Source organism: Heterocephalus glaber, unplaced genomic scaffold (assembly GCF_053883595.1).
Source record: "Heterocephalus glaber isolate CG9 unplaced genomic scaffold, H.glaber_assembly_v1.0 deba00001504, whole genome shotgun sequence".
NCBI lineage: Eukaryota > Metazoa > Chordata > Mammalia > Rodentia > Bathyergidae > Heterocephalus > Heterocephalus glaber.
The window spans coordinates 33869220-33895891 of record NW_028258324.1 but is presented as its reverse complement, the minus strand read 5'-3'; the positions used below and the strand labels follow the sequence as shown (position 1 = coordinate 33895891).

The 26672-nt window shown below is 35.3% G+C and overlaps 2 protein-coding genes across 3 annotated transcripts in view; both read right to left on the bottom strand.

Moving 5' to 3' along the window:
• Lekr1 (leucine, glutamate and lysine rich 1) overlaps nucleotides 1–26672 on the bottom strand; it is a 218895-nt gene that overhangs the window by 96598 nt on the left and 95625 nt on the right.
• On the bottom strand, nucleotides 12845–13297 carry LOC101722581 (FUN14 domain-containing protein 1-like). Of its 2 annotated transcripts, XM_021253481.1 has the most exons (2): nucleotides 13045–13297; nucleotides 12845–12924 (listed from the first exon to the last, which is right to left on the bottom strand). In XM_021253481.1, the coding sequence occupies exons 1-2, from the start codon at nucleotides 13295–13297 to the stop codon at nucleotides 12845–12847; spliced, it is 333 nt and encodes a 110-aa protein (XP_021109140.1). The 2 variants fall into 2 exon arrangements, with proteins under 2 accessions (XP_021109140.1, XP_004834563.1); XM_004834506.1 differs by having other exon boundaries at nucleotides 12845–13297.

Below are 26672 nucleotides of genomic sequence, written 5' to 3'. Positions count from 1 at the left end.
ATGCTATAAGAAAGCCTCCTCTGCAATGCCCCTCTGCCATGCTGCCCTCCCTTGGTGCCAGCCAACTGTGAACTGAATCCTGTGGAAACTGGGCCAGAACAAAACTTTCCTCCTTAGAGTTGATCATCATGCCTAGAGTTCATAATATAAAAAAGCCTCTTACACCTCCAACTTCTTGTTTCATAAGTGAATCTGATGAACAGCTGGATTTTTTGCCTGAGAAGCTAATGGCAAAGCTGTTTCCATTTCAGAAGTAGGGCATCAGTTTTGCTCTCAAAAGAGATGGCAGGTGTTTGGTGACTGATGAAAAAAGGCCAGTTTCATCACAATTGAAAACCTGATGCCAGTACCATGCTGTTTTTATCACAGTAGCTAAAGAAACAGACCTGAGGACCAGTGGAACAGATTAGAAGATGCAGAAACAACTCCAGACACACTCAGCCACCTCATCTTTGACAAAGGAGCTAAACACCCTCACTGGAGGAAAGATAGCCTCTTTAATAAATGGTGCTGGAAAAATTGGGTTTCAACTTGCCAGAGATTAAAACTAGACCTATATCTCTCACCATGCACTAAACTAAAATCGAAATGAATTAAAGATCTAAATATTAAAACAGAAACACTAAATCGGCTGGAAGAGAGGTTAGGTAGAACTCTTGAAGACATTGGTGTAGGAAAAGATTTTATGAATAAAACCTCAGTTGCCCGTGAACTAGCACAAACAATCAACAAGTGGGATTTCTTCTTATTAAAAAGTTTCTGCACAGCAAGAGAAACCACCAACAGTGTAAAGAGACAACCCACAGTGTGGGAAAAAATTTTCACCAACTGTCCTTCAGACAAAGGTCTACTATCTCGAATCTATAAAGAACTGAAAAAAAAAAAAATCAGACCTCTCAAATTTAAAGACCCAATCCAAAAATGGACATCTGAAATGAACAGACATTTCTCAGACAAAGAAGTAGAAATAGCAAATAAACATATGAAAAAATGTTCAACATCACTAGTCAATCGAGAGATGCAAATGAAAACAGCGCTGAGACTGTACCTCACCCCAGAAAGAATGGCTGCTATCATGAAATCAACCAATAACAAATGCTGGTGGGCTGTGGGGAAAGAAAAACCTTACTCCACTGCTGGTGGGAGTGTAGACTGGTGCAACCACTGTGTATGGAGATACCTCAAAGAACTAGGATTGGAAGTCCCATTTGACCCAGCTATTCCTCTGCTGGGTGTCTTCCCCAAAGAATTAAAAGAATCATACCACAGTGATATATGTGCACCCATGTTCATAGCAGCACAATTTGTAATAGCCAAAACTTGGAAACAACCCAATTGCCCAACAACTAGAGACTGGATAAAGAAAGTGTGGAGGTTTTTTAAATAAAATGGAGTATTAGCCATAAAGAACGAGAAACTAGAGACATTTATAGCTAAATGGATGCACATTAAGGCGATACTCTTAAGTGAAATAAACAGGACACACGTGTAAATACTGAATGGTTTCTCTAGTGTGAGAAACTGAAAGTGTAAATAAGGATTAAAAGATATAATGGATAATGTGAAATAGGAAGAAAAGGTGCAAGGGGGAGGGGGAAGTGAGAGGGGTAGGCAAAAAGAAAGAAGGGAATGGAATTAATATGAGAAAAAGAAAAAATGGAAACAAAGTCCTTTGTAGATAAGGGAGGAGTGGAGGGGTTGAAGGGAGGGCAGGGGAAGGGGGAAAAATAAGAACCAAGGTGGATTATGTAAAGGTGCAAATTTCCAATGATGAATGTCATATTGTATACCTTAAATGTACCAATAAAATTAATTTTGAAAAAAAAAGAAAGGAAAACTTGATGAAAGAAAAAAAAGTGAAAAGCCAGTGAATGAATTCACCAGCAGTAAAAGTGACTGAATGTTAAAGTGCAGAGGGGGCGTGTTTGAGAGGATCAGCCCTCAAAACAAGATTTCATTACAGACAAATTTTATAGACACTATTTATAGAGTAGTTTTTTTCATTTATCAAATGATATCATTATATGAGAGAAAAGAATATACACACATAAAAAATTTTAATGTAACATTTCAAAAAGGCAGTCTTGTGAATGTTCTGCAGTATGTTGCTTTGTTATAAAGTGGGCTTGCAGCGGGACTCTAGTCCAAAAAGGCAGAGCCAAAAGGTTTCTGACTCATATTCTAAGGAATGAAGAGGAAAGGAAGTTGAAGTTTATGTATACTGTCTCTAAGCACCGAGCAGGGTACTTTTTCCTCTATCATTTCATTTGTAGTCACAGCTATCATGAGTCAGGTCCACATTTTGTTTTTACAGGTGACGATTCTAAGGATCACAGTAATTAATTAACTTATAAAAGTTCACTCAGCTAGTTAGATGTGACCTTGTGATTCAAACTCAGGTCGGCCTGATCTCAAAATCCTCTGTCACACTGACTGTTGAAATATAAAAGCTGCAGGGGAATATGATATTTGTCCATAAAAGTGAGGTGAACATGGCTACAAGTCAGTTATAATAGTCCTGGAACTTTACAGAGATACACCTAAGACAAAAGAGAGGTATTATTTTACATAAAATACATAGTAAATTGGTAAAGTATGTAACTCTGAAAGGTGGTTCAGATTTTAATTTTTGAAAGTTTAAAAATTGATATATCTAATGAAAGATATTGAGACAAATGTAGCATCATTGTGACGAATTTTATGAGACAGACATCAAAGAGAACAATTATGCCTTTCTATTAAATGTTCCTTGGTGCTTTTGTCAGATGAAGCATGGATCTGAGCCCATGCGATAAATTTTTTTACTCTAAAGGCAGCTATAGTTAAGAGGAAAACTAAGCCCCAAAGAATTGGTACTTGATGTGTGAATTAATGCAATTAATTCTCAATTACTTGATGGTAGATGGTAAAAATGGCAGCTAATTGAAAGTCCAATTTTATAGTGCAAAAAAGTACTCTGAGGTTTACACTTGAATATGCTTGGGCATCAGAGTTCTAGAATTTACTAGATTTGAAGTAAAATAAACTATGCCATCAATACCCAAACAGAAGAAAAGAAAAGCTATTATACTTTCCAGTATTACTCTCTTTACCTGTTCTCCTAAATCTTCCTTTCTCCCTTCTATTTCAACATAACCCAGATAGCTAAGCTTTTAATTCACAGTACCTGGTGATTAGAGAACCCACTTTCTCCAAAATTATTTGCTGTGTATGTTGGAGCAAATATGAGTAAAAATTGGGATATTAAATAAATGTTTTACTTTAAAACAAAAAACCTCTGAAGGCTGTCAGGTGAAGTAAATAATAATACAAGTAAACCATTAATACAAATAATGTTAACTAAGAAACCATTTTATATAAGCAGAGAAGGACCACATAGAGTTGAGGAAAAAAATTACAAACAATCCATAATGTAAAAAGCCCCCTACAAAAAAATAAAAATAAAAAGGCCCCTACTGTATAATTATGAGTTGGTTAATATATTTTCATGATTTTTAAACTTTTCTTTATATTTTCTATAGTCAAGAAATATAAGAGTTATTTAAAAAAAACTACACAGGACATATCTTTGCTGTTCTGAATGAAGTGTAAGCATCCTAAGAGTTTATTATGGTTCTGGTAGGCTAGTAGAGTCCTTTTGTTTTCAGAAACAGAGTGCCCAGTTCCTGTCCTTAATAAATAAAAGAACACAGGATAAGTAGCAGAGAGATTAAGCCACCTGCACAAAACAGCTCTTCAGTTTCTGAGGCAAGGAGTTCTTAAATAAGTGTATTGTTCGGTATGGTCCTTCTGTATAGTTAAATAAATTCAACTTGAATTTTCTGTCATTCAGCATGACATTGGATTATGAAGCAAAAGGCCCTGAATGCCTACAAAAAGAAAGGAAGCATTGGCTTTAAACACCATGCAGATGTAAGGCGGATCCCATGGAAACAATCCAAAATTTACAACAGCACATTCTACTATGATGTGACTGCGTTCTTTGCAGATATTAAATAAGAAGCAAATGATTTTAAATGAACAAAACAAGAAAGAGCTCTTAGCTTCTCTTCATATGAAGCCAGCTGCTTGCTGGATAGCATTACAGAGGCATCAGATTTGGGGTAATTAGTCAGTTAAGAGAATCCTATTATTCTGGATGGTTTCTAGAAACTACAAATAGAGTATTCACAGTTAACTATTTTATAGGATGGCATGAAACTGTAATAGTCACTTGGAGGGCATGTTCAGTTAATATAATAAACAATAAAAAAACTTTATAGTGGAAAGATACCTCAGATTTAAATTTCCTGATAAAGAAAACAACAAAACTTTAAAAATCTGATTGGAAGTACTATTTGGAAGAAAATGATTTGAGGTTCGAGCAGCAGAATGGAGGAAAAAGCAAGCAGAAGAGCTGGCACTCAAAAATCCAGGCAAGGGCCGGGGATTTAGCTCAGGGGTGCTGCCACCTGCCTCTCAAGCACAAGGTCCTGAGTTCAATCCCCAGTAACAACAACAACAAAATCCAGGCTAACTTTTTTAAAATAAAAATTTAAAGGTTGAATTATTTTTAACAATAGAGATACTGAAGACAAAGAAAACACTAAGTCAGGATGGTTTAGAAGTGTTGTGCAGGTCCTCCGAAGCCAGACTGCCTAATTTAAAATCCTAGCTCTACTTCCTACTAGCATAGGACTTGAGGCAGTTCAGTCTCCCTGTCCATAAGGTTTTTACTGCTGCATAAGACTCCTGTGGACATTAAATGACTTCATTTATGTGAAGAAGGAGAACAGTGGCAGATGCATCAGGGGCAAAACATAGATGCCAGTGATTACCACAGGGGGAAGCACAAAGGCCACTTCTCCACTTCTACTCTGAATCGCATCACTTCTCACTTGAGGATTTTGTTTTCTCTTTAAATTTTATTTTTAAATCTTTTTAGTTTAAAAGATTTTAAAAGTTATTAGCATGTATTTGCTGAATTTGGGCCCGGTTTTAGCAATGGTCATCTTTGTAGGGGAAAAAATAAAAATGGAAGTTTTAACAGCTTTTTTTCTTTAACAACCTATTATACTTTGTGGCAAAAATGTTAAAACTTGCTAAATATGGGTAGTGGGTTCATACACATTTATTACATTAGTCTCTGTATTTTTCTGTGTTTGGAAATTTTATAGATACATATTGTTTAGACAGGGACTTTGCAGGGTAAAAAATGATAGCAAATTCTATGCTAATAAATTTAAACAACTCTGCTCTGTGTATACACAATAGAAAAGAAAAATTAAAAATGGAAATGGAACACACTGAAAGGCAGGATGAGAAGTGGTTGAAACAGCAATCAATGACAATTCATTTGAACTTGGGTACAGGGAGTAGAGAAATGTAACTACCTGGAGGGGCCGTGCTCCCCAGGAGTTGTTTGGTTTTGAAGGTGAGTGACAGAGACATGTTCTTCTGCATTTTGGAATGGTCTGTTAGTCTATCCATAGGTATCCATGTCTATGAATTTAATGTATGCCTTCTAATCTGCATCACGGGTTTAGAAAAAACTGCTTTTTGCAGGTATTGTTAAAAATTACACAAATTGTGTCAACAACTCTCAATCTACCTTTTCCTTTTTTACTCAACATTGTGACTTTGAGCCATATGCATGTAGCTCTTCATAGATATGATTCATTCCTTTCTGGCTGCTACATAGTATTTCATTGCATGTACATAACATATTAAATCTATTTAGTCCTACAGTGATGCAGTGTAGGTTACCCAAAAAGCATCACCACAAATAGCCTTGCAATAAGAGTTTTTTGGCTATCTTGTATACTTTTGGGAGAGTTTTTCTGTAGTATGTCTCCAGAGGTACATTAGGTATAGGTATGAGATCACAGGCATACACCTACTTAAATACTGCCAAATGGTTCCTAGAACATGCTAATATAAATTTCCATCTGTGTGAATTAAGGTTCCTGCTTTCCTAATACTCATTAGAGCCATTTTTTCTAATTTTTGCCAATCCAAAGGGTACAAAGTCGTATCTCACTGTTGGTTTAACTGCAGTTCTCTGCTTACTGTTAAAGTTGAGCATCTCCCACTTTGCCATTCATGATTCTCTTTATGGTTTATCTTTTCCCCTAGTCTCTTTTTCACTCTCTTCTATCAAGCTTTTTTCGTCACCCTCCAGAGAAACAGCTGTTTTCCAGGAAATGAATGACCTATATTGGCGATTCCAAAGCTCAACTCTCTATTCTACTGAATTCAAACTTCAGGCAGCATTTGATGTAGCTCTTTTATCCATCATGGCATCACTCTGGCTATTGTTTCTCAGTCTCTATCAATGTTTCATCTTTAGATCTACTCTAAATGTTGGGAAGTGCCAGGGGCTCAGTCCTTAGCCTTTTCGCTACTTGTTTTATCTCCAATGGCAATCTCATCCAGTCTCCTGGCTTCAGTGGCTTCTATATATGGGTACCTTCCATCACCATCATCACAGTTAACAAATAATCCTCCATACAGCAATGCTACAACCTCAGTGCTTTACACTCACTGGATCCTTACAATCCAAACTTACTAAAATTTAACTTCCATGAGAGCATATTCCCGACCTGTTATATTCATAGTACATGGAAGTTGTTAAAAACGTATCATTGAAAAAGGTGATTATCTGCACACCTCAGAAATGGAAATGCGGGTAAATAGGTTTAAAAGTATCTATGATTAAAATATATAGAATAGAAATAGTTGCACAGTTTTCATTAATAATATATAGTATGTATATTGGTGTTAAAATACAACTTACTTATAAATATGTTATTTTACTTCAACAGACACTGAGTCTCTATTTATAGCTAGGTTCCATGTTAGATAGGTTCAGTGTATAAATATCAATAAAATATTTTCTCATGTACTTAGATAAATTATAATCAACTGCCTCATTTGGTCTTGATGAATAGTGAATTAATGTTTTAAATAACACATCAATAACTCCTTTAAACTAAAATCTGTTTTGTTTTATCATTTGAAATTATTTTAGTTATATGTCAATTATGTGATTGAAACTGTGTGATTTATCATCACATATAACTGATCTGAATGAATAAAATTAGTCTCATGCATTAGATACAACTATATATGTGTACTATTATATGAAAGGCTGAAGAGTTTTAGCCCTTTTCAAAAGCAGTACTGTAGCTCATCTAAAATTTTTATAGTGTCCATTCACAGAAGAAACTTTACACTTGCACAATATATACATCAATATTAAAAGAAAGTTGTTTAATGAGTATTCAACTATGTCTATTCCAAATTAACATATTTTAACTTTAACAAATACTTCACTAAGCTCAGATGGTGATACAGCCACTTAGAGAATTCATTCATTTTAGGAGGAGAAGTTTCATTTATATCTATTTTGAAACAAGTATCTATCATTGAGAGGTTTCATTCATATCTATTTTGAAACAAGTATGCCTGAAGTATATTTAACATTTTCTGCATTGTGGCAGAAGGGACTGAAATAACACTGTCAGATTCTTATAAATCAGGTGCTGGAACAGGTGTGTATACAAAGCTAAAAAGTTATAATTCAGTACAGTTGTAGTTATGTTAAAACCAGAAAATTATTTGTGTATGTCTATATGAGTGGATTGGCAGTGGGTGGGTTGAATTAAATCAAGATAAGGATATAATCAGAATATTTATAAAATTATAAATTAATTATATTTTAATTTTAAGGATCAAGACTTTCACTTCAGAAATGTTCAAGTAAAATGTATTTAAATTTTTTCTGTACTTTTTATTCTGAATATTAAACCAAATCAATATAACAGAAATATAATTTATAAGGACCTAAAAAATATGACAAATTCTGCAACTACAGGTAAGGATAGAGAATCTTATTAAAGTCTACTCATGTTTACCCTAGTTCAACTATTTAACCACTCTTTCTCAAATGGCAAAAATGTACATAATACTTTGTCTCATTAGAAATAAGTCCTGACAGAGTTAGAAACTTTTCTGAAGGCTTTAGAACAGTATTTTGCTTTCTGATGAATCCATACAAAGAATAAGTTCACACAACTACACATATTTATAAATTATAATGAGATTTTTCAAGGCTAAAAAATACTAATAAAGGACTTAGTCCACAGTGAACTAGGGACCTATAATAAAATGAACAGAATATTAACTCAAGAAATTTATTGGGTGCAAAAGAAAAAAGATTTTGGGTTAATAATAAAATAATGAATAAATGGAAGATGGAGAAGGTTGGGTCTAAAATTTAGAAATTTTCCAATACAGCACATAATCATATAGACATCAATCTTCTTGAACAGACTGCTGTTTCATGATCAGTGTTTACAGAGATTCCTGTATGCAGGACTATGTCTATGCAAACTGTGAAAAGCTGTGAAAGCTGTGAAAAGATGGAGTACATCTTTAGCCACATAAAGTACTGATTCTTTTCTCTGCACACTTTCTCCCTGTGCTTGGATGGCAGCAAAACAGGCAAAGGACAAGACGTTCCTCAAAAGAGTGAATTCATGCTACAAAACTACTTTGAGCTAATAGCATTCTAAAACAAATTCTACTACACAATTGCATACTATAAAAAGCAAATTTTTTAAAAATGTAAGACTGAAGAGATTCTCAGACAATACAAACATATAAAAAATTTAGCTATAAAGATGTTTATTACATCACTTTTTTAACAGAAAAAAAAATCAACCATCTAAGAATAGGGTAAGATTAAGTACATTATTCTTCACCCGAAGAACAGAATACTATGCATGCTTTTGACATGGAAAGATTTCATGATAGAGAAAATCAAGGAAAGGAGTTATAAAACTATTATGTTATTTTTATAAAAATGACATATATCCGGGCCAGGGATTTAGCTCAGTGGTGTCACACCTGTCTCTCAAGTGCAAGGATCCTGTACCTCATCCCCAGTACAGGAAAACAAATAATATATATCCAATACATAATACATATACAAATATATAATATCCAAAAAATAAATGTTCATAATTCTATGTGAATATTGGAATTTCCTAATTAATAACACAGCTTACTTTGTTAATAGGAAACAGAATCACATTAAAGTATCCTAATGCCAAATAAACCATGGAACATACCCAAACCCATCCTATAACTCATCTCATAAGCCTCTGATAGGTCTTGTAACTCATTATTGGCTGTATACTGTTCTCTGGACCTCTCCTGACTTCCCATTAGAGAAATTTATATTTACTAGAGCCACACTGGATGTGGCTTAATACAATACCTCATGCTAAAGCAGAAACTAGTGATAAGAATGAATTGTGCTTTAATATTCACAGGCAGTACAGATCAGAGGAAAAGAGTGCCTGTTTTGCAACACAGTCCTGGGCTCAGCTTCAGGTTCTGCTGATTATCTGTGTGGTCTTGAGCAAATAATATCACTCTTTTAGGCTGCAGTACTCTCATCTGTAAACTGGAGATAATAAAAGTACATGACCCCAGAGGGTGATGGTGATAGTAAGAGGGCATCTATAAGCTGCACTGTGCTTGACATATACTAAGTGCTTTGTAAATGTTAGATGCTATTTAGATTATGGCAGGAACTCCACATAAACTCCTAAGGATCATTTTTTTAGTGATTTAAGGACAGTATTACAGATTTGTGGTTGGCTAGTGAAAAAGATGCTATATGCTGGAGATTCTGGCAAGAGGTAAGAGGTCTTGAACATAGAGGTCATTTATTTCTCATTAAGAATGTCACTAACACTCATGCTATTGGCTCACAAGTATGAATCATTTGTAAATGTGTATGAACAGTAGGTGTGTTCCAAGCACAGATAAAGGCATATGTGCAAAGTGTCCATGTTTGTAGGTAGAAGTGAATCTATGTGAATGTTAGAGAATAAAGCTCCTTGCCATGACTGTTAACTGGAGATGCCCTGTGGATATATTGAGCTTAGTGAAGAAGGTGTGTATAATAAAGACAGAACATCTACCAAATTCATTCCTGATCAACCCTGGTGTCAATCACATGATACATGTCTAATGTTGTTGAACAGTCCAAATGGATTTGTGACTGGTTATGAATGAGCAGAAGAAAAAGATTTACACTAGTAAGATGAGGAATGTGGTCACATCAGGCCACAAATATAGAATAGGATAAAGAATGAAAGGGGTAAATCTATCTGAGAGAGGTGGATTTAGACAATAAGGCAGAGTCCACTGGATTAAAAAATTATATCTAAAGCTTACAAGGCCCTAAAGGGTATGGTGGTGAACCCAAAGAAAAGGTAGAGAAAGTGGTAAGCCTTAGAAGGAGAAAATTATGTTGAAGGTGAAGAATGAGGAGAGAAGTTTGCAATGGCTCAGGTGAAAAATCACTAGAGTAAACCAGAATCACAACTATCTCAGAGCAGAGAAGGAAGTCTTAAAGGAGGGATATCTATACTAACAGATGGATGTCCATGATCATTACCAAAAAATCCCTCTAAGATTCAAACATTCAAGGATAGGTGTGGTGGCACATAACTGTAATTCCAGCAGTTGGGAAGCTGAGGCAGGAGGATCACTGCAAGTTTGAGGCCAGCCTGGGCTACAAAGATTTAAACATTTAGAAAATGGAAATAATATGTAAAAGAGATAAATTTTACATGAAAGCTTGATGTTCAGAGCAAATGAAAAAGCCAGGAAACAAAGATAATCTTTTAAAACTCTAGTGGTCAAAGACCAAATGGCTTCTACAGGGGACCCCTTAATAGATTCTAAAAAGAATTTTGATGGTTCTAGTTGTACCATCTGGCTTGCAACTTGCCTGCAGAGCTTGGACTAGGAAAATCGTATTTTTGTGTTCACCTGCTTTGGGCACAGAATCAGTTTGTAGTGACTCAATATCAAGCTGGTCTCTTTGGGCTGTTGGATTTAGTATAAGAATCACTGCACATCTCCTTGGTTCTCTGTGCACAAAATTAGTACGTTCTTCCTATTATAAGTCAAGGTTACATAACTCTTACTGGAACCCAGGGTTCAAACATAACCATAAAGACTGGCCAAGCTACCACAGTGAGCTCCCTCTGAAAATCATATCTTATAGGTAAGGTCAAACTGGGATTCTGCTCATAGACTTCTCCATGTGCCATACAATAGTTGAATTAACTATAGCCACTTCCTTATTCAGCAACCTATTCTAAAAGAAGCCACACAACTCTTACATCTAACCAAGAGTATCTGGAAGATAAATTAGTGGAGATAGATGAATCTTTTGGTAAGAGAAATTAAAATTTATATTTTCCTTTGTGATTAAACTAGTTTTAAAGGAAATTCTAATGCTTTTATCCTAAATATAATCATTTGATTTGCTGTTACACTAAGAAAACCACTTTAAAATTGCAGTTTAGTATTCTATCTTCCTATAGTTCTTTAGGCATTACAGTACTATATTTAATCTTGTTTATTCTCCTATTGTTTTAGGATACATATCAAAAGCCACGATATTCCCATTTTATAAATTAAGTAACTGACTCAAAAAAATTAATAACTTGTCCAAAGGGCATGTAAAAGACATCAGAATGTCCAGAAAGCAGAAGTGTTTGGTTCCTGGATCAGGATATTTTTTTAGACTAAAGCACATCACTCATTTTGATTTTTTAAAAACTTTCTTAGAAAAGCTACTAATTAAGGAATGCAGTATTTACATATGCTACAACATGGGTGAATTCACAAATAATATGCTAACACACAAGTGATAACACATTGCATGGTTCTCTCTGTATGAAATGTCCAAGAGAAGCAAATCTACAGAAAGAGAAAACAGCATCAGTGATTGGTGGGGGAGGGGTGGGAGTGGAAGGAAACTATTACTGGCTACAAAGTTTCTTTTGGGGGTGATAGAAATGCTCTAATAGTAGATGATGGCATTGGTTACACGACTCTGTAAATATGTAAAGCTCATGTAACTGTACACTTAAAATGAGTGAATTTTATGACATATACATTATATCTTAATAATGCTGTTTTAAAAAAATTCAATTAGGTTGTTAAAACATTACATCCAAAATAGTTTCATTAAAACATGTGCATATTATTTATTATACCAAACAGCTTACTTTTTTTACATAGAAAAAATTTGAAAATTGGTAAAATAAATTTAAGGAAAGATATTAATACTGAAATGATTTACCTGAACTCTGTTTTCCAATATTTGTGACTGCTGACAAAAAGTAAAGGACACTTTATTCTACCTGGTGGAAGGAAAATCACTTAAGTGGACTGATTTGTGGGTCACAATGAGCTCTGAGAGAAGTATTATCAATTGAGATAAATTGGACATTTTGGAAGTAGTATTAGTGTGAACTAAACATAAAATTACAAAACTTATGTAAATCAATCTTTTAAAAGGGAGCAAAGAATTTAGTCTTCAAATTTCTATTTTATATGTTTACTTTCCTATGAAAAATTAAACAGCAGTAAGGACTAGGCTGCTATTTACAACCTATTATTTATTTTAATGCCACTATTAAACTATATGAACCAGGATTAACATATGTATTTAAATTTTAAGCATCTATATTTCAGAAGAGAAGGAGAAAATATGGGGTAAATACAGTTAAAAGGGTTTTTGTTATTGTTTGTTTTCTTTTTTTGTTTTGTTTTGCTCAAGAATACTATTGTTCAAATACCACACAGACTGTTTTACAGCAGATATTCATTTGCCAAGCTTCAGATGGCAAAATGCTAAGTTGTGAATTTGGTATTGTCCAGCGAGTTGTTTCTCCCTGCTCTGGAGACTGGTGGCATGTGCTGCTGAAAAGTCACCCTGCTGCCACTCTCTTCTCACAGTTGGATCCACTAGGAAGCATCATTCATGTCCTTAAGATGCAAGGCTGAGCAGAAACCCTCCCACAAATCCACTGGATATCATGATGTTCTGTTTGATGAATTCTGTTGCTTCTTCGATTACATTGTTGAGTTCAGGTGCTGCTCTATTTGCTCGTTTCTTAATCTGTCTTTTTGCTTTGTTTACATCTTTTTCAACTCTCTTGCAGTCGATCTGCACATAGCCACTATGACTGGCAATCTGTAGGAGAAGAAAGTCTCCACCTACTGCTGTTGCTGCAAGTTTTCCAACTTTCTGGAACAAAAATCCTGCACACCAGCCAGTCACGCCACCCATTACAATTTGGGTAGCTACTGAGTATTTTTCTACCATAGGTCCTGATCGATTCCACCAGTGATGTCTTCTTGCATACTCTGTTAAATTCAACACTTGGTAAGAGTCATCATCACTTTCATATTCTTGCGGAGGGGGTTTCTGGGACGCCATGATACTGCCGGCGGCCAGTTCTGGGGTGGTCCGAGCCCACCCTCCTCTCCCCTGCACTTTTTTATTGTTTGTTTTCTTGCAGTACTAGGTACTAGGGATTGAACCCAGGGCTTTTGCACTGAGACAAGGTCTTACCTATTCCTTAAATTTTCTGGGCTGAGCTCAAATGTGCAATCCTCCCTCAGCTCCCCAGAGTGCTAAGGTAAAAGTTTTTATTTTAGAAAAATAATGATCATAAAAACTATATAGTTGAATCAAAGTTTAAATTGTTCAATGATTGTTTAAAAGAAAAAAGTAATAAAATGTTAAAATGATTATTTATTTAACTCTGGAAACAAGAAAATGGCATCAGAGCTAGAAAAGGGTTTTGAGGTCTTAATCTGACTCACCTGTTACCTGAGCATGGACACACACTGAGGACAGATGGCATGCCAGGGTCACCTGACTAATGTGGGGGAGGGTCACCATCTGATTCTTGGCCTAGAATGCTTTAATTAACAACACATTGGTGGGAAATATGGGATAGGGGAGGGCTGGACAGTTAAAATGGAAAGATAAAGTTAATTCTAAGAGATTTCTAAAAGTAAAAGATGTGGATATATAAAATACCAGAATATTTAAAAATGTATATAAAAAACAAAATGATGATAACTATTCAATTCAAGATATAAAGAAATATGTTTCATGATGGTCAGAAAAGATTGTAACACATTAACTAATTTGTTAACAAAGAGAATCTTGGGCCGGGGATTTAGCTCAGTGGGTCCGCACCTGCTTTGCAAGCACAAGGTCCTGAGTTCAATTCCCAGTACTGCAAAGAAAAGAAAAAGAATCTTTTTTTTTTTTTTTTTTGGTCCCGGGGATCAAACTGGGGTCCTTTCGCTTGCACAGCAGGCAGTGAAACCACTGAGCTAAATCCCCAGCCCGAGAATCTTAAAATAAGGAACAACTGAGAGTCTGAATAACAAGTCGCTACATAGAAATTCAAATGAATTAATGCTAGAAGGGAAGTTTATTATAATATGTAACAGTCAAAGTTGGTTCTACAACCAACCAGAGAAGCTGGTAAAATGGTTTTAGGGAGAAATATAAATACACAAATGCTTAGAATTAGATTTAATAATATTAATTATAACCTATTTATAAAGTTTATCTTTAAGTAAATTTTAAAATTTTCTATTGTATTCTTTAAACAAACTTTGTTTCTTAAAAAGATGTGAGGGAGGAAATTATAAAGATCAGAGCAGAAATCAATGCAATGGAGACTAAGAGAATGATACCAAAAATCAACGAATCAAAGAGTTGGTTTTTTGAAAGAATAAATAAAATCGATAAACCCTTAGTCAACCTTATCAAAAAAAGGAAAGAAAAGGCTCAAATCCATGCAATTAGAAATGAAAAAGGTGAAGTCACAACAGATCCAGCAGAAATCCACAGGATCATCAATACCTACTTTGAAAATCTGTACTCTAATAAAATGGAAGACACAGAAGAAATGGACAGATTTCGAGATACATACGAATTACCAAAGTTGAACGAAGAAGATATAAAAATTCTTAACACCCCAATTATAATGAGTGAAATTGAAAATGTAACAAAAAATTTACCAACAAAGAAAAGCCCAGGTCCTCATGGCTTCATTGCTGAATTCTATGAGACATTTAGAGAAGAACTATTGCCACAACTCTTTAAACTTTTCAATGAAATTGAAAGGGAAGCAATACTTCCAAATTCATTCCTGGAAGTAAGTGTTACTTTGATTCCAAAACTAGGGAAAGACCCAACCCAAAAAGAGAACTACAGGCCAATCTCCCTAATGACCATAGATGCAAAAATCCTCAACAAGATAACTGGCAAACAGAATACAGAGGGTCATCAAGAAGATCATACACCCTGACCAAGTCAGATTTATCTCAGGGATGCAAGGATGGTTCAACATATGTAAATCAATAAATGTAATACACTATATTAACAGAGCCAAGGACAAAAAGCATATGATCATCTCAATAGATGCAGAAAAAGCATTCGACAAAAACCAACATCCATTCATGATAAAAAAAAAACCCTACAGAAAACTGGAATAGAAGGTCTTTATCTCAAACTGATTAAGGCTATCTATGAAAAACCAACAGCCAACATCATACTAAATGGTCAAAAACTGAAAACCTTCACGCTAAAATCAGGACCAAGACAAGGGTGCTCACTATCACCACTCCTGTTCAGTATAGTTCTGGAAACATTACCCACAGCAATTAGACAAGAGAAAGAAATAAAAGGAATAAAGATAGGAAAGGAAGAAGTTAAACTCATTATTTGCTGATGATATGATACTCTACATAGAAGACCCAAAAAACTTCACCAAAAGACTTCTAGACTTAATTGACAGATTCAGTAGAGTAACTGGATACAAAGTAAACACTCAAAAATCTGTAGCCTTCTTGTACACAAATAATAGACTCACTGAGAGAGAAATTAGGGAAACAACCCCTTTCACAATTGCATCCAAAAAACTGAAACATCCAGGAATCAGTCTAACGAAGGAGGCAAAAGACCTGTACATTGAGAACTATAACACTGAAAAAAGAGATCGAAGAGGATATAAGAAAATGGAAAGACATCCCTTGTTCCTGAGTAGGAAGAATCAATATAGTGAAAACGGCCATACTTCCAAAACTGCTATACAGATTCAATCCAATCCCAATTGGAATCCCAACAATATATTTCACATAACTAGAGAAAACAATCCAAAAATTAATTTGGAACAAGAGACCTAGAATAGCAAAAGCAATTCTAGGCAACAGAGACATGGCAGGGGGTATCACAATCCCCAACCTCCAACTATACTACAAAGCCATTGTGATAAAAATATCATGGTACTGCCAAAGAAACAGACCTGAGGATCAGTGGAATAGATTAGAAGATGCAGAAACAACTCCAGACATACTCAGCCACCTCATCTTTGACAAAGGAGCCAACCACCCTCACTGGAGGAAAGATAGCCTCTTTAATAAATGGTGTTTGTGGGCCGGGGATTTAGCTCAGTGGTTCCACTGCCTGCCTCACAAGCGCAAGGTACTGAGTTCAATCCCTGGTCCCAAAATAAATAAATAAATAAATAAATAGTGTTGAAAAACTGGATTTCAACTTGCCAAGAAGTAAAACTAGACCCCTATCTTTCACCATGCACTAAACTAAAATCAAAGTGGATTAACGATCTAAATTTTAAAACAGAAACACTAACCTTGCTGGAAGATAAGTTAGGTAGAACTCTCGAAGACATTAGCATAGGAAAAAGCTTTATGAACAAATCCTCAGTAGCATCGGAACTAGCACAAAGAATCAACAACTGGGATCTCATCTTATTAAAAAGCTTCTGCACTGCAAGAGAAACCACCAACAGAGCTAAGAGACAACCTACAATGTGGGAAAAAATTACCAGCTGTTCCTCAGCAAAGGTCTACTATCTGGAATATATAAAGAACTCAAAAAGATCAGGACTGCCCCCCAAAATAAAGACCCAATTCAAAAATGGGCATCTGAAATAAACAGACATCTCAGACAAAGAAGTAAAAGGAGAAATAAACATATGAAAAAATGTTCAACGTCACTGGTCAGTCAAGAGATGCAAATGAAAACAACACTGAAATTCCACCTCAACCCAGAAAGAATGGCTGCTATCAAGAAATCAATCAATAACACATGCTGGTATGGTTGTGGGGAGAAAGGAACCCTTCTCCATTGTTGATGCGAGTGCAGTCTGGTGCAACCCCTGTGGAAATCAATATGGAGATACCTCAAACAACTAGGATTAGAAGTCCCATTTGACCCAGCTATTCCTCTGCTGAGTATCTTCCCAAAAGAATTAAAAGAATCATACCTCAATGATATATGCTCACCATGTTTATAGTGGCACAGTCTGTAATAGTTAAAACTTGGAAACAGCCCAATTGCCCATCAACTGGAGACTGGATAAAGAAGATGTGTTTTTTGGTTTGGTTTTTTTTATAGAATGGAGTACTACTCAGCCATAAAGAACAAGAAACTAGAGACATTTACAGCTAAGTGGATGAACATTGAGGCCATACTCTTAAGTGAAATAAATAGGACACACATGTAAATACCAAATAGTTTCTCTGGTGTGAAAAAGTAAAAGTGTAAATAAGGATCAAAATGTATAATTGATATTGTGAAATAGGAAGAAAAGGCCTAAAGGAGTAGGGGAAGTGGGCAAGGTAGGAGAAAGGAAAAAAGGGAAATGAAAAAATATGAGAAAAGGAAAAAATAGAAACAAAGTCTTTGTAAATAGGGAAGGGTGGAGGGGGTGAAGGGAGGGCAGGGGAATGGGGAAAAAATAAGAACCAAGATCCCAATGATGAATGTAACTATATTTTATACCTAAAATGTACCAATAAACTTAATGAAAAAAATACATACACGTATCTAGAGGTAAATTTTTAAATTAAGTTTATTGGTACATTTTAGGTATACAATATGAAGACATACTTCATTGGGAATTTTTTCCTTTAAATTTAATGAAGAGTCAGGATATATATATTTTTGGTACCAGATATCAAACTCGGGACCTTGTGCTTGGGAGGCAGGTGGTAGAGGACATACATTTTGAAAGCTGAAAACACTTCTGAAACAAATCTTTAAAATAATTAAAGTGTTTTTAAAAAGTGGCCTAAAATGAATAAAATAATATAAGAATGAAAAAAAAGATGTGAAAAAGAGATGACTGTATCAGTCTGCCCTTTCTTTGATTTACTCAAAGAAAATCTAAAATGCTACGCTCATTAGAGTAATGCGATAATTTATATGGGGAAAAGATACTTACTGCAATGTATTAGTTTTTCCTCTTCTCAAAAAGGTGACATGATTTCTGGATTAATAGGATGAAAAAGCTATAGATGATGACATTAAGAGTAATAGAAAATGTTATAGATCTTACTCAATTAGTAACAGAAAAATTAGGTATGCATTAAAAGTAGGTTAAAATATGATTAAAGTTCATGAAAAATTATGAGACAAATGTCATAACATGATAGAGAAATAAAAACAAAATGATTTGAATGGCCACATCACTAGGACTAGAAAATTTACAAAATATTCTTAGTACTGAGGACAAAATACTGTGTCAAAAAATTGTAGGTTAAGAATACCTGGGCATGGAACTGGTGTGAGCTAGGAGGTAAGAAGCCCTATGAAAGCTCATGAAGAGTTGGAAACCACTAGCACATCAGAAGTCAAAGGAAAGACAAGGCCTACTGGCTGACATAAGGTAGATACCCAATAAATATTTGCAGAAAGAAGGAAGAAGAGAGAGAGAGAGAGAGAGAGAGAGAGAGAGAGAGAGAGAGAATATCTAAGAACACAGCACAGGGCCAACAGATGGCATCATATGAGTTGTGGTAAAAGGATACTGAACATGTTAACAGACAGCAGTGAGAGATGAAATCAGATTATGACAAATAGAAAATGAGTAAGTGAGAAGAGGGGAGCAAAGGGACAGGGTTGGAACACTGGAGGTGGGAACATTTGGAAAAGTCCCTCATGGATACTAGAGGGGAGAAATATATGTACCAACTTTTCAGTGAGTATCTTCTCCCCATATAAATTATTGGAGAAATGAAATAGAAACTTTGGTATCTTTCCTGAACTTGTAGTTCTATAACTTTTTGGATTAGCTTTCAATTACTGTGATAAAATATCTAAGATAATCAATTTGAAAGGAGGAATGGTTTGTTTTGGCTCACAGTTTCAGAGGTTTAAACTCATGGTCATTTGACCATCTTACTTTGGGCCTCTGGTGGCCGAGTGAATCATGGCAGGAGCACATGGCAGAGGAAATTTGTGTACTTCATGGCAGCTCAGAAGCAAAGGGAGAGACAGGAAGGGGCTATGGTCCCAATATCCCCTCCAAGGGCTCCCAGTGTCCCAACTGCCTCCAACTAGGCCCCATCCCTCTCTCTCTCTCTCTTTTTTTTTTTGGTACTCGGGATCGAACTCAGGACCTTGCGCTTGCAAGGCAGGCGGGGGAACCACTGAGCTAAATCCCCAGCCCTAGACCCCATCTCTTAAAAGATCTACCACTTCCCAATAGCACTTGGGGCTGGCGACCAAGACTTTAATACATGGGCCTTTGTGAGACATTTTAAATCCAAAGCATAGCACCTTCTTGAATCACTGGAAACATATCTGCAAAATGAATGGGGAAGAAATGGTATTTTGGTGCAATTTAATCAACTCACCAGAAAGATATCTGTGGATAATGCAAGAGGTATATTTATGAATGTTTTTCTAAATGTTTTGACAATTCCCATACTGAGACACTAACATGGGAATAAATAAAATTATTATTGATTAAAAATAAACAACTGAATACTTAATAATAAGTATGTAAGAAGTAGTATTTGTCATTGCTAGTTGAGAATGACTCTAATAATTCAGACTTAACAAATTTATGTGGTTTCAACCAAGAGAAACATAACAGCCTTAAATTTTTTTGTTACTGTAATGTGAGTGTTACCTATAAAGTGAATCTATTCAATACCAGCAGCAAAAATGAAGCTCTAATTTAGTCTTGAAATTATATGGCTCTTTACAATTATACTGCCCTTTAGAAGAGTATGTGTTACATCTCTAACTGTACAACATCTACATGAAGACTAAATAGACCAGAACCTCCACCTGTACTTCATTGAGTATGCTATACTCAATGAAGGTGAGGCCTTAATGAGTATAAAAATGGTGGTTAATTAGTGCTACATTGTTTGGAGGAAGTATTAACTGTAGGAGGCAGAATATGAGCTAAACCTTAAAAGATGTGCAGGATTATTAAATTTTTAAATAAAGTTTATTTTGTGTTTAACAACATCAGAAAGAAATTTTTTAAAAGAGGAATATCACTCCTATTTTTATCATCCTAAAATTTATTTTCATATCTCCATATTCCTTTGTGGCTTCTATTCACAAATATATCTATTTGAACCAACCTGCAATTATACAATTTTGTGAATTTTTATACTATGTAACATAATCATGAACAATGTTCCTGGGTTGATTTCCAATGTTCATACTGACATTTTTGAAGTCTGAATATGTGATAATTTCTTAGCATTTCATTAGTGTTAGCCATACATTACTGTAGTTCTAATCTTTCACTAATATAAATATGATCTTCGAACATAATTTTCTTCTTCTGAATTATTTCCTATATACAAATTCTGAAGGAGATTTCTTGATCACAAACATTCTGTGGGTTATAAAATATAGTAACAATAATTTACATGGTGATATGAAGGGCAACTTTACCATTAAAATCTATGTAATAATTGAAAATGTAGAATTTTGGGGAAAAAAAATGACAGAGTAGTTATCTAGTACCAAAAGGCAGGCTCTCCAAGATCCACAATTCAGACACTGGAAAATAACAACTTGAAGAGAAAAAGAGAAGCAAATCACTGGAAATCAGGAAGGAACTGAGAGCAAAAATTAGAAGCTACAGATACATTGAAGAGTTACTAACACAAAAAACCAAGGACTCTCCCTGGCTCTCACAAGTTGCAGGGAGGAGAACCAGTCTCTCCACAAGCAAGGTAAGTGCCCAGGATTGGGAGATCCAAGAAAAAAAAGGGTAGCAGAGTCTACAGTCTTTGTGAACTGCAAAAACAGCATGGGTTTCGTTCCAAAGCGGGGGACTCCTTTCAGGCACAGCTGGCGAGGGATTCAAGCACAGGAACCCGCCATATCTCCAGGAGTGTTTGATCAGGTGCTACTTAAGGAAGGGGTTGATTATTTAAATCTGGGACTCAGAACAACTGAAAAACAACTTCCTTTTAGGGATCCCAGTAAAATCCTCCTACAGTGACTGGGGGAGAGACAACCATGGGAGACAGCTGTGGACAGTCAATGGGCTAGAAAAAGAACCCCTGAGAAATTTTCCCCCAATGGTGAGAAACCAGGCTGGGTTTGAGTGGCACTCAGAAAAAGTTGAGTCTGAAAGTGACTGCTAGCATTAAGTACTTGAACTCTTACCCTGCTACCTACATCCAGATCTGAGGTGTGACTGAGTGCCTTCCCTATCCGCCAGTATGACCAAGGACATGTCTCAGGCTGGACATTGCCACAGCCTGGGGATTCCAAATCTGGGGACCCTAGAAGGAAATAATTCAAAAATACAAGACTCATTTTCTTTCTGCTTTTTCTTATTTTTCTCTTTTATCTCTGCTCCTTTTCTACTTTTAATTTTTTCTGGTTTTATTCTCCGCACTATTTCTTTTTCCTCTCTTTTTACTTTTATCTTCTACTTCCTGTTGTTTTTTTCTGTTACCTTTAATTCTATAAATATCTTCTACTACACAATAGGATCCTTTACTCACTTTTCTCTCTTCATTCTCATCTCCCATTGTTTAAGTTTTCAAATTTTTCTTTTTACATTGCCCCATTCCCAGCCCTCTTTTAATAGTATGACCACTAAGCTTTATTAATCTTTAGATAATTACTTTAAGTCACTACTGTTCAGTTTGTTTCTATTATCAGTGGAGGTACTATAAAGCCAATCTATGGGCACCGAGGAGGAGGAAAGCAAAAGCCACACACCAATTGTTTGAAAGGATAACAGAGAAGATTAAAAAAATAGACCAGTGATGTGCTCAGAAGGATCACAGAAAATATAACTAATCTGATAATGGAGGTGGTAAACAAAACAGTGAGGGAGCTTATAGAAGACACCAATAAAGAGCAAGCTAAGATACACAAAACAATACAAAACATGAATGGCCAATTTAGAAAAGGATTGTTAGCTGAGTGTGCAAAAAGAAATAATAACCCAGTATTAATAAGTCCACCTGGTAGGTAGCTCTTGGTTTGGAATACCATTTTCTAATAAGTGGAATCAGAGTTCTTTGGAGAGTGGCTGGTTCCAGGACTAGGGTGGAAAATGTACCAGGTGAGCTTTGCTTGTAGTGCCAGAATAACAACACTCCAGACTGATAGGAATATTAAAGGGAGGCAGGACACAGGTGCCAACTGAAAGAACTTTGAAGGGCCAAATCTAGAAAATTTGAGCAAAAACATTAATGAAATAGACAAGGTACAATGGTACATGAACTACTTGGGAGGTTGAGGCAGTAGAATTATTATTTCAAGGCCAGTCTAGTGAATTTATTGAGACCCTACCTCAAAATAAAATTTTAAAGGGGCTGGAGATGTAGCTCAGAGGTAGAATGCTTGCCTAGTTTATGTGAAGTCATGGGTCTGATCCCTGTATGCAAAAGAAAAAAAGTAGTATTGGATTATAACTGGAGTGTAAAATAAATATCCATAAGTCTATTCTCATATAAATAATAAATGAGGAGTGACTTTCCCATACAGATGAATTCCAAATAAATTATATATTATAATTTTTCTCCCTAAAGGAGAAGGAGCAGAACTTCTCTCTCAAGTCTGGGATCCACATAAAGACTTCCAAAGAAGACAGTATGAAAAAGACGAAAGGAATAACTTTACTGTGGAGAAATCAGACAAGTACTACGTAGTTGGATGATGAAGGTCAATAGTCGCAAATCATGTGGGTAGTATTTCACTCTTCATGAGATATAATGAAAATGGTACTCTACCTCTATGCTTTTCCTCCCCAAAACTTGTAACTCCAGTTTCATCATCAGAAAACAGATAATTCTAATAGAATTAATAATTGTAATATCCTACAATATACCAAGAACATCAAAAACAAAGAAAAATTTGAGAAACTGTCATAGTCAATAGGAGGCCACGAAGACATGACAACTAAATGCAATTTGGTATAATGGAGAGGATCTGGAAACAGAAAAAAGCACATTAGGAGAAACTAAGAAAATGCAAAAACACCATGGGCTTAGTTAATAATAATTTGTCGATCTTGGTTCATTAGATGTAACAAAGATACTATACTAATAAAATATGTTAGCAATGAGGGAAACTGTGTGTTTTTATGGAGAGTGGCATCAGAACTCTATATTATCTTTTCATTTTTTCTGTAAATTTCAAATTAATGTAAAAAGCCCACTTAAAAAAAAAAAGTCTCATCCCACTTACCTATCATCAACTTAATTCCTATTATCTTCCATAGGGAAATATTTCCTATTGCCTCAAAATAGCTAAACACTGCTGTTAGTTTCATATATACATATATACATATACATATATATATACGTATATATGTATATATGTACTCATCCATATATATCCAAAAATATAAAAAAATTACATAAAGTAAATATTAATACTTATATTTTATGTCCTCTTAACACAAATTATACCATGGAACATATGTAATAGTATATGCCCTGCTTTTCTTAATTGATAATATAATTTGGAGGTCTCTCCACATTGATACACAAGGAAGTTGCTCATTATCTTTATGGGTACATGCATTCTACTGACTGAATGTGCAATTAATCCAATCAGTCACCTACTATGATCTTTTAGGTTGCTTGCTATCTTTTGCTTACTGTGCTTCAGTGTATGACTTTGTACATCCATTATTTGACTTATTACGAGGCATAACTATATGTTAATGCCCAGAAATAAAACTGTAAGGTCAAAAGGGGGGTGCATTTGTATTTCAGACAGATATTGACAAACCACTATCTATAGTAGCTATACCAATTTACAGTCTCCATAGCAATATATGAATATCTCACCAATCCAATTTGCTATCACACTTTTCAGTTTTGTTAATCCAATATGTGAAAATTAACCTTAGTAGTTTTATTTTTATTTCATCTTATAAATATTCACAATATTTAATTTTGATAGTGTTTTACTTTAAGAGAAGAAAGGTCAAAGCTAAACTCCAAAACAACTATGAGGATCTATTATTCATACATTAAAAATTTTCACAACTATTTATATTTTCAGCAATACCAACTCCTTGTGTAGTAAATTCCAGGTCAGGAGGAAAGTCCAGAATATGAGAGGGGACTTTCAATTTTCTAAAGAACTGGAGTAACTCTTTTTTTTTTTTTCAAGAATAACTCTTAAGCACAGCTTGCCACATTTTTGCTTTTTCTAGATCATAAAATCAAAACTCCATATACTATGTTGATTTATTTCAGATCACAGGCATAAGAAATCCATTTGAATACAACATGCATGTTTTCACAGTTATGAATTAATTTGTTCATTTCTTATAATACATCCACTAGTAAAGTATTTAAAGCTTTTGAATCTTAGAATTCTGAGCCATCTAGTCTAACTTCCCACCAACCCTGGAAATGCATTCTGAATATACCTGGAAGTTGGCCATTCAGATTTGGCCCATTTTTCTTTCTTTCTTTTTTTTTTTTGTTAAATTCTTTTATTTGTACATTGTAGGTATACAACACAATTACATTTCTCATTGGAAATTGTACCTTTACATGATGCATCTTGGTTCTTATTTTTTCCCCATTCCTAGCCCTCCCTTCAACCCCTCCACCCTGCCCTATTTACAAAGAATTTATTTCCATTTTTGCCATTTCTCATCATTTTTCCTTTCCCTTCTTTCCTTTTCCCTGCCCCTCCCACCACTCCTACCCCTTTGAACTTTTTCTTCCTATTTTGCATTATCAATTATTCATTCTAATCATTGGTACATTTTAGGTATACAATATAATGATAGTCATCATTGGAAATTTGCACCTTTACATAGTCTCTCTTGGTTCTTATTTTTCACCATTGCCCAGCCCTCCCTTCAACCCCTCCATTCCTCCCTATTTACAAAGATTGTGTTCCTATTTTTCCATTTTCTCATATTAATCCCACTCCCTTCTATCCTTTCCCCTAGCCCTCCCACTTCCTTCCCCTTTGCCCCTTTTCTTCCTATTTCACATTATCTATTATACATTTTAGTCCGTCATTACACTTTCAGTTTCTCACACCAGAGAAACTATTCGGTATTTATACACGTGTGTCCTATTTATTTAAGAGTATCACCTCAATGTGCATCCCTTTAGCTATAAATGTCTCTAATTTCACATTTTTTATGGCTGAGTAGTACTCCATTTTATTAAAAAACCACATTTTCTTTATCCAGTCTCCAGTTGATGGGCATTTGTGTTGTTTCCAAGTTTTAGCTATCACAAACAGTGCTGCTATGAACATGGGCACACATATATCACTGTGGTATGATTCTTTTAATTCTTTGGGGAAGATCCCCAGCAGTGGAATAGTGGAGCCAAATGGGACTTCCAGTCCTAGTTCTTTGAGGTATCTCCATGCTGATTTCCACAGTGGTTGCACCAGTCTACACTCCCACCAGCAGTGGAGAAGGGTTCGTCTTTCCCCACAGCCCCACCAGCATTTGTTATTGGTTGATTTCATGATAGCAGCCATTCTTTCTGGAGTGAGGTGGAATCTCAGCATTGTTTTCATTTGCATCTCTCAAATGACCAATGATGTTGAACATTTTTTCATGTATTTATTTGCTATTTCTACTTCTTTGTCTGGGAAATGTCTGTTCATTTCACATGCCCATTTTCAGATTGGGTCTTTAAATTTGGGAGATCTGATCTTTTTAAGTTCTTTATAGATTTGAGATAGTAGACCTTTGTCTGAGGAAGAGAAGGTGAAGATTTTTTCCCACATAGTGGGTTGTCTTTTCACACTGCTGGTGGTTTCTCTTTCTATGCAGAAGCCTTTTAATAAGAAGAGATCTCACTTGTTGATTGTTTGTGCTAGTTCACGGGCAAACTGAGGTTTGTTCATAAAATCTTTTCCTACACCGATGTCTTCAAGGGTTCTACCTAACCTCTGTTCCAACTGGTTCAGAGTTTCTACTTGAATATTTAGATCTTTAATCCATTTTGATTTTAGTTTAGTGCATGGAGAGAGATATAGGTCTAGTTTTAATCTTTGGCAAGTTGAAAGCCAATTTTTCCAGCACCATTTATTAAAGAGGCTATCTTTCCTCCAGTGAGGGTGTTTGGTTTCTTTATCGAAGATGAGATGGCTGAGTGTGTCTGGAGTTGTTTCTGCATCTTCTAATCTGTTCCACTGGTCCTCAGGTCTGTTTCTTTGCCAGTACCATGCTGTTTTTATCACAGTAGCTTTGTAGTAGAGTTGCAGGTTGGGGATTGTGATACCCCCTGCTATGTCTCTGTTACCTAGAATTGCTTTTGCTATTCTGGGTCTCTTCTTGTTCCAAATGAATTTTTGGATTGTTTTCTCAAAGTCCATGAAGTATGCTGCTGGGATCTCAATTGTAATTGCATTAAATCTACATAGCAATTTTGGAAGTATGGCCATTTTCACTGTATTAATCCTTCCTACCCAGGAGCAGGGGATGTCAGTCCATTTTCTGATATCATCTTCAATCTCCCTTTTCAGAGTGCCATAGTTTTCAGAGGTCTTT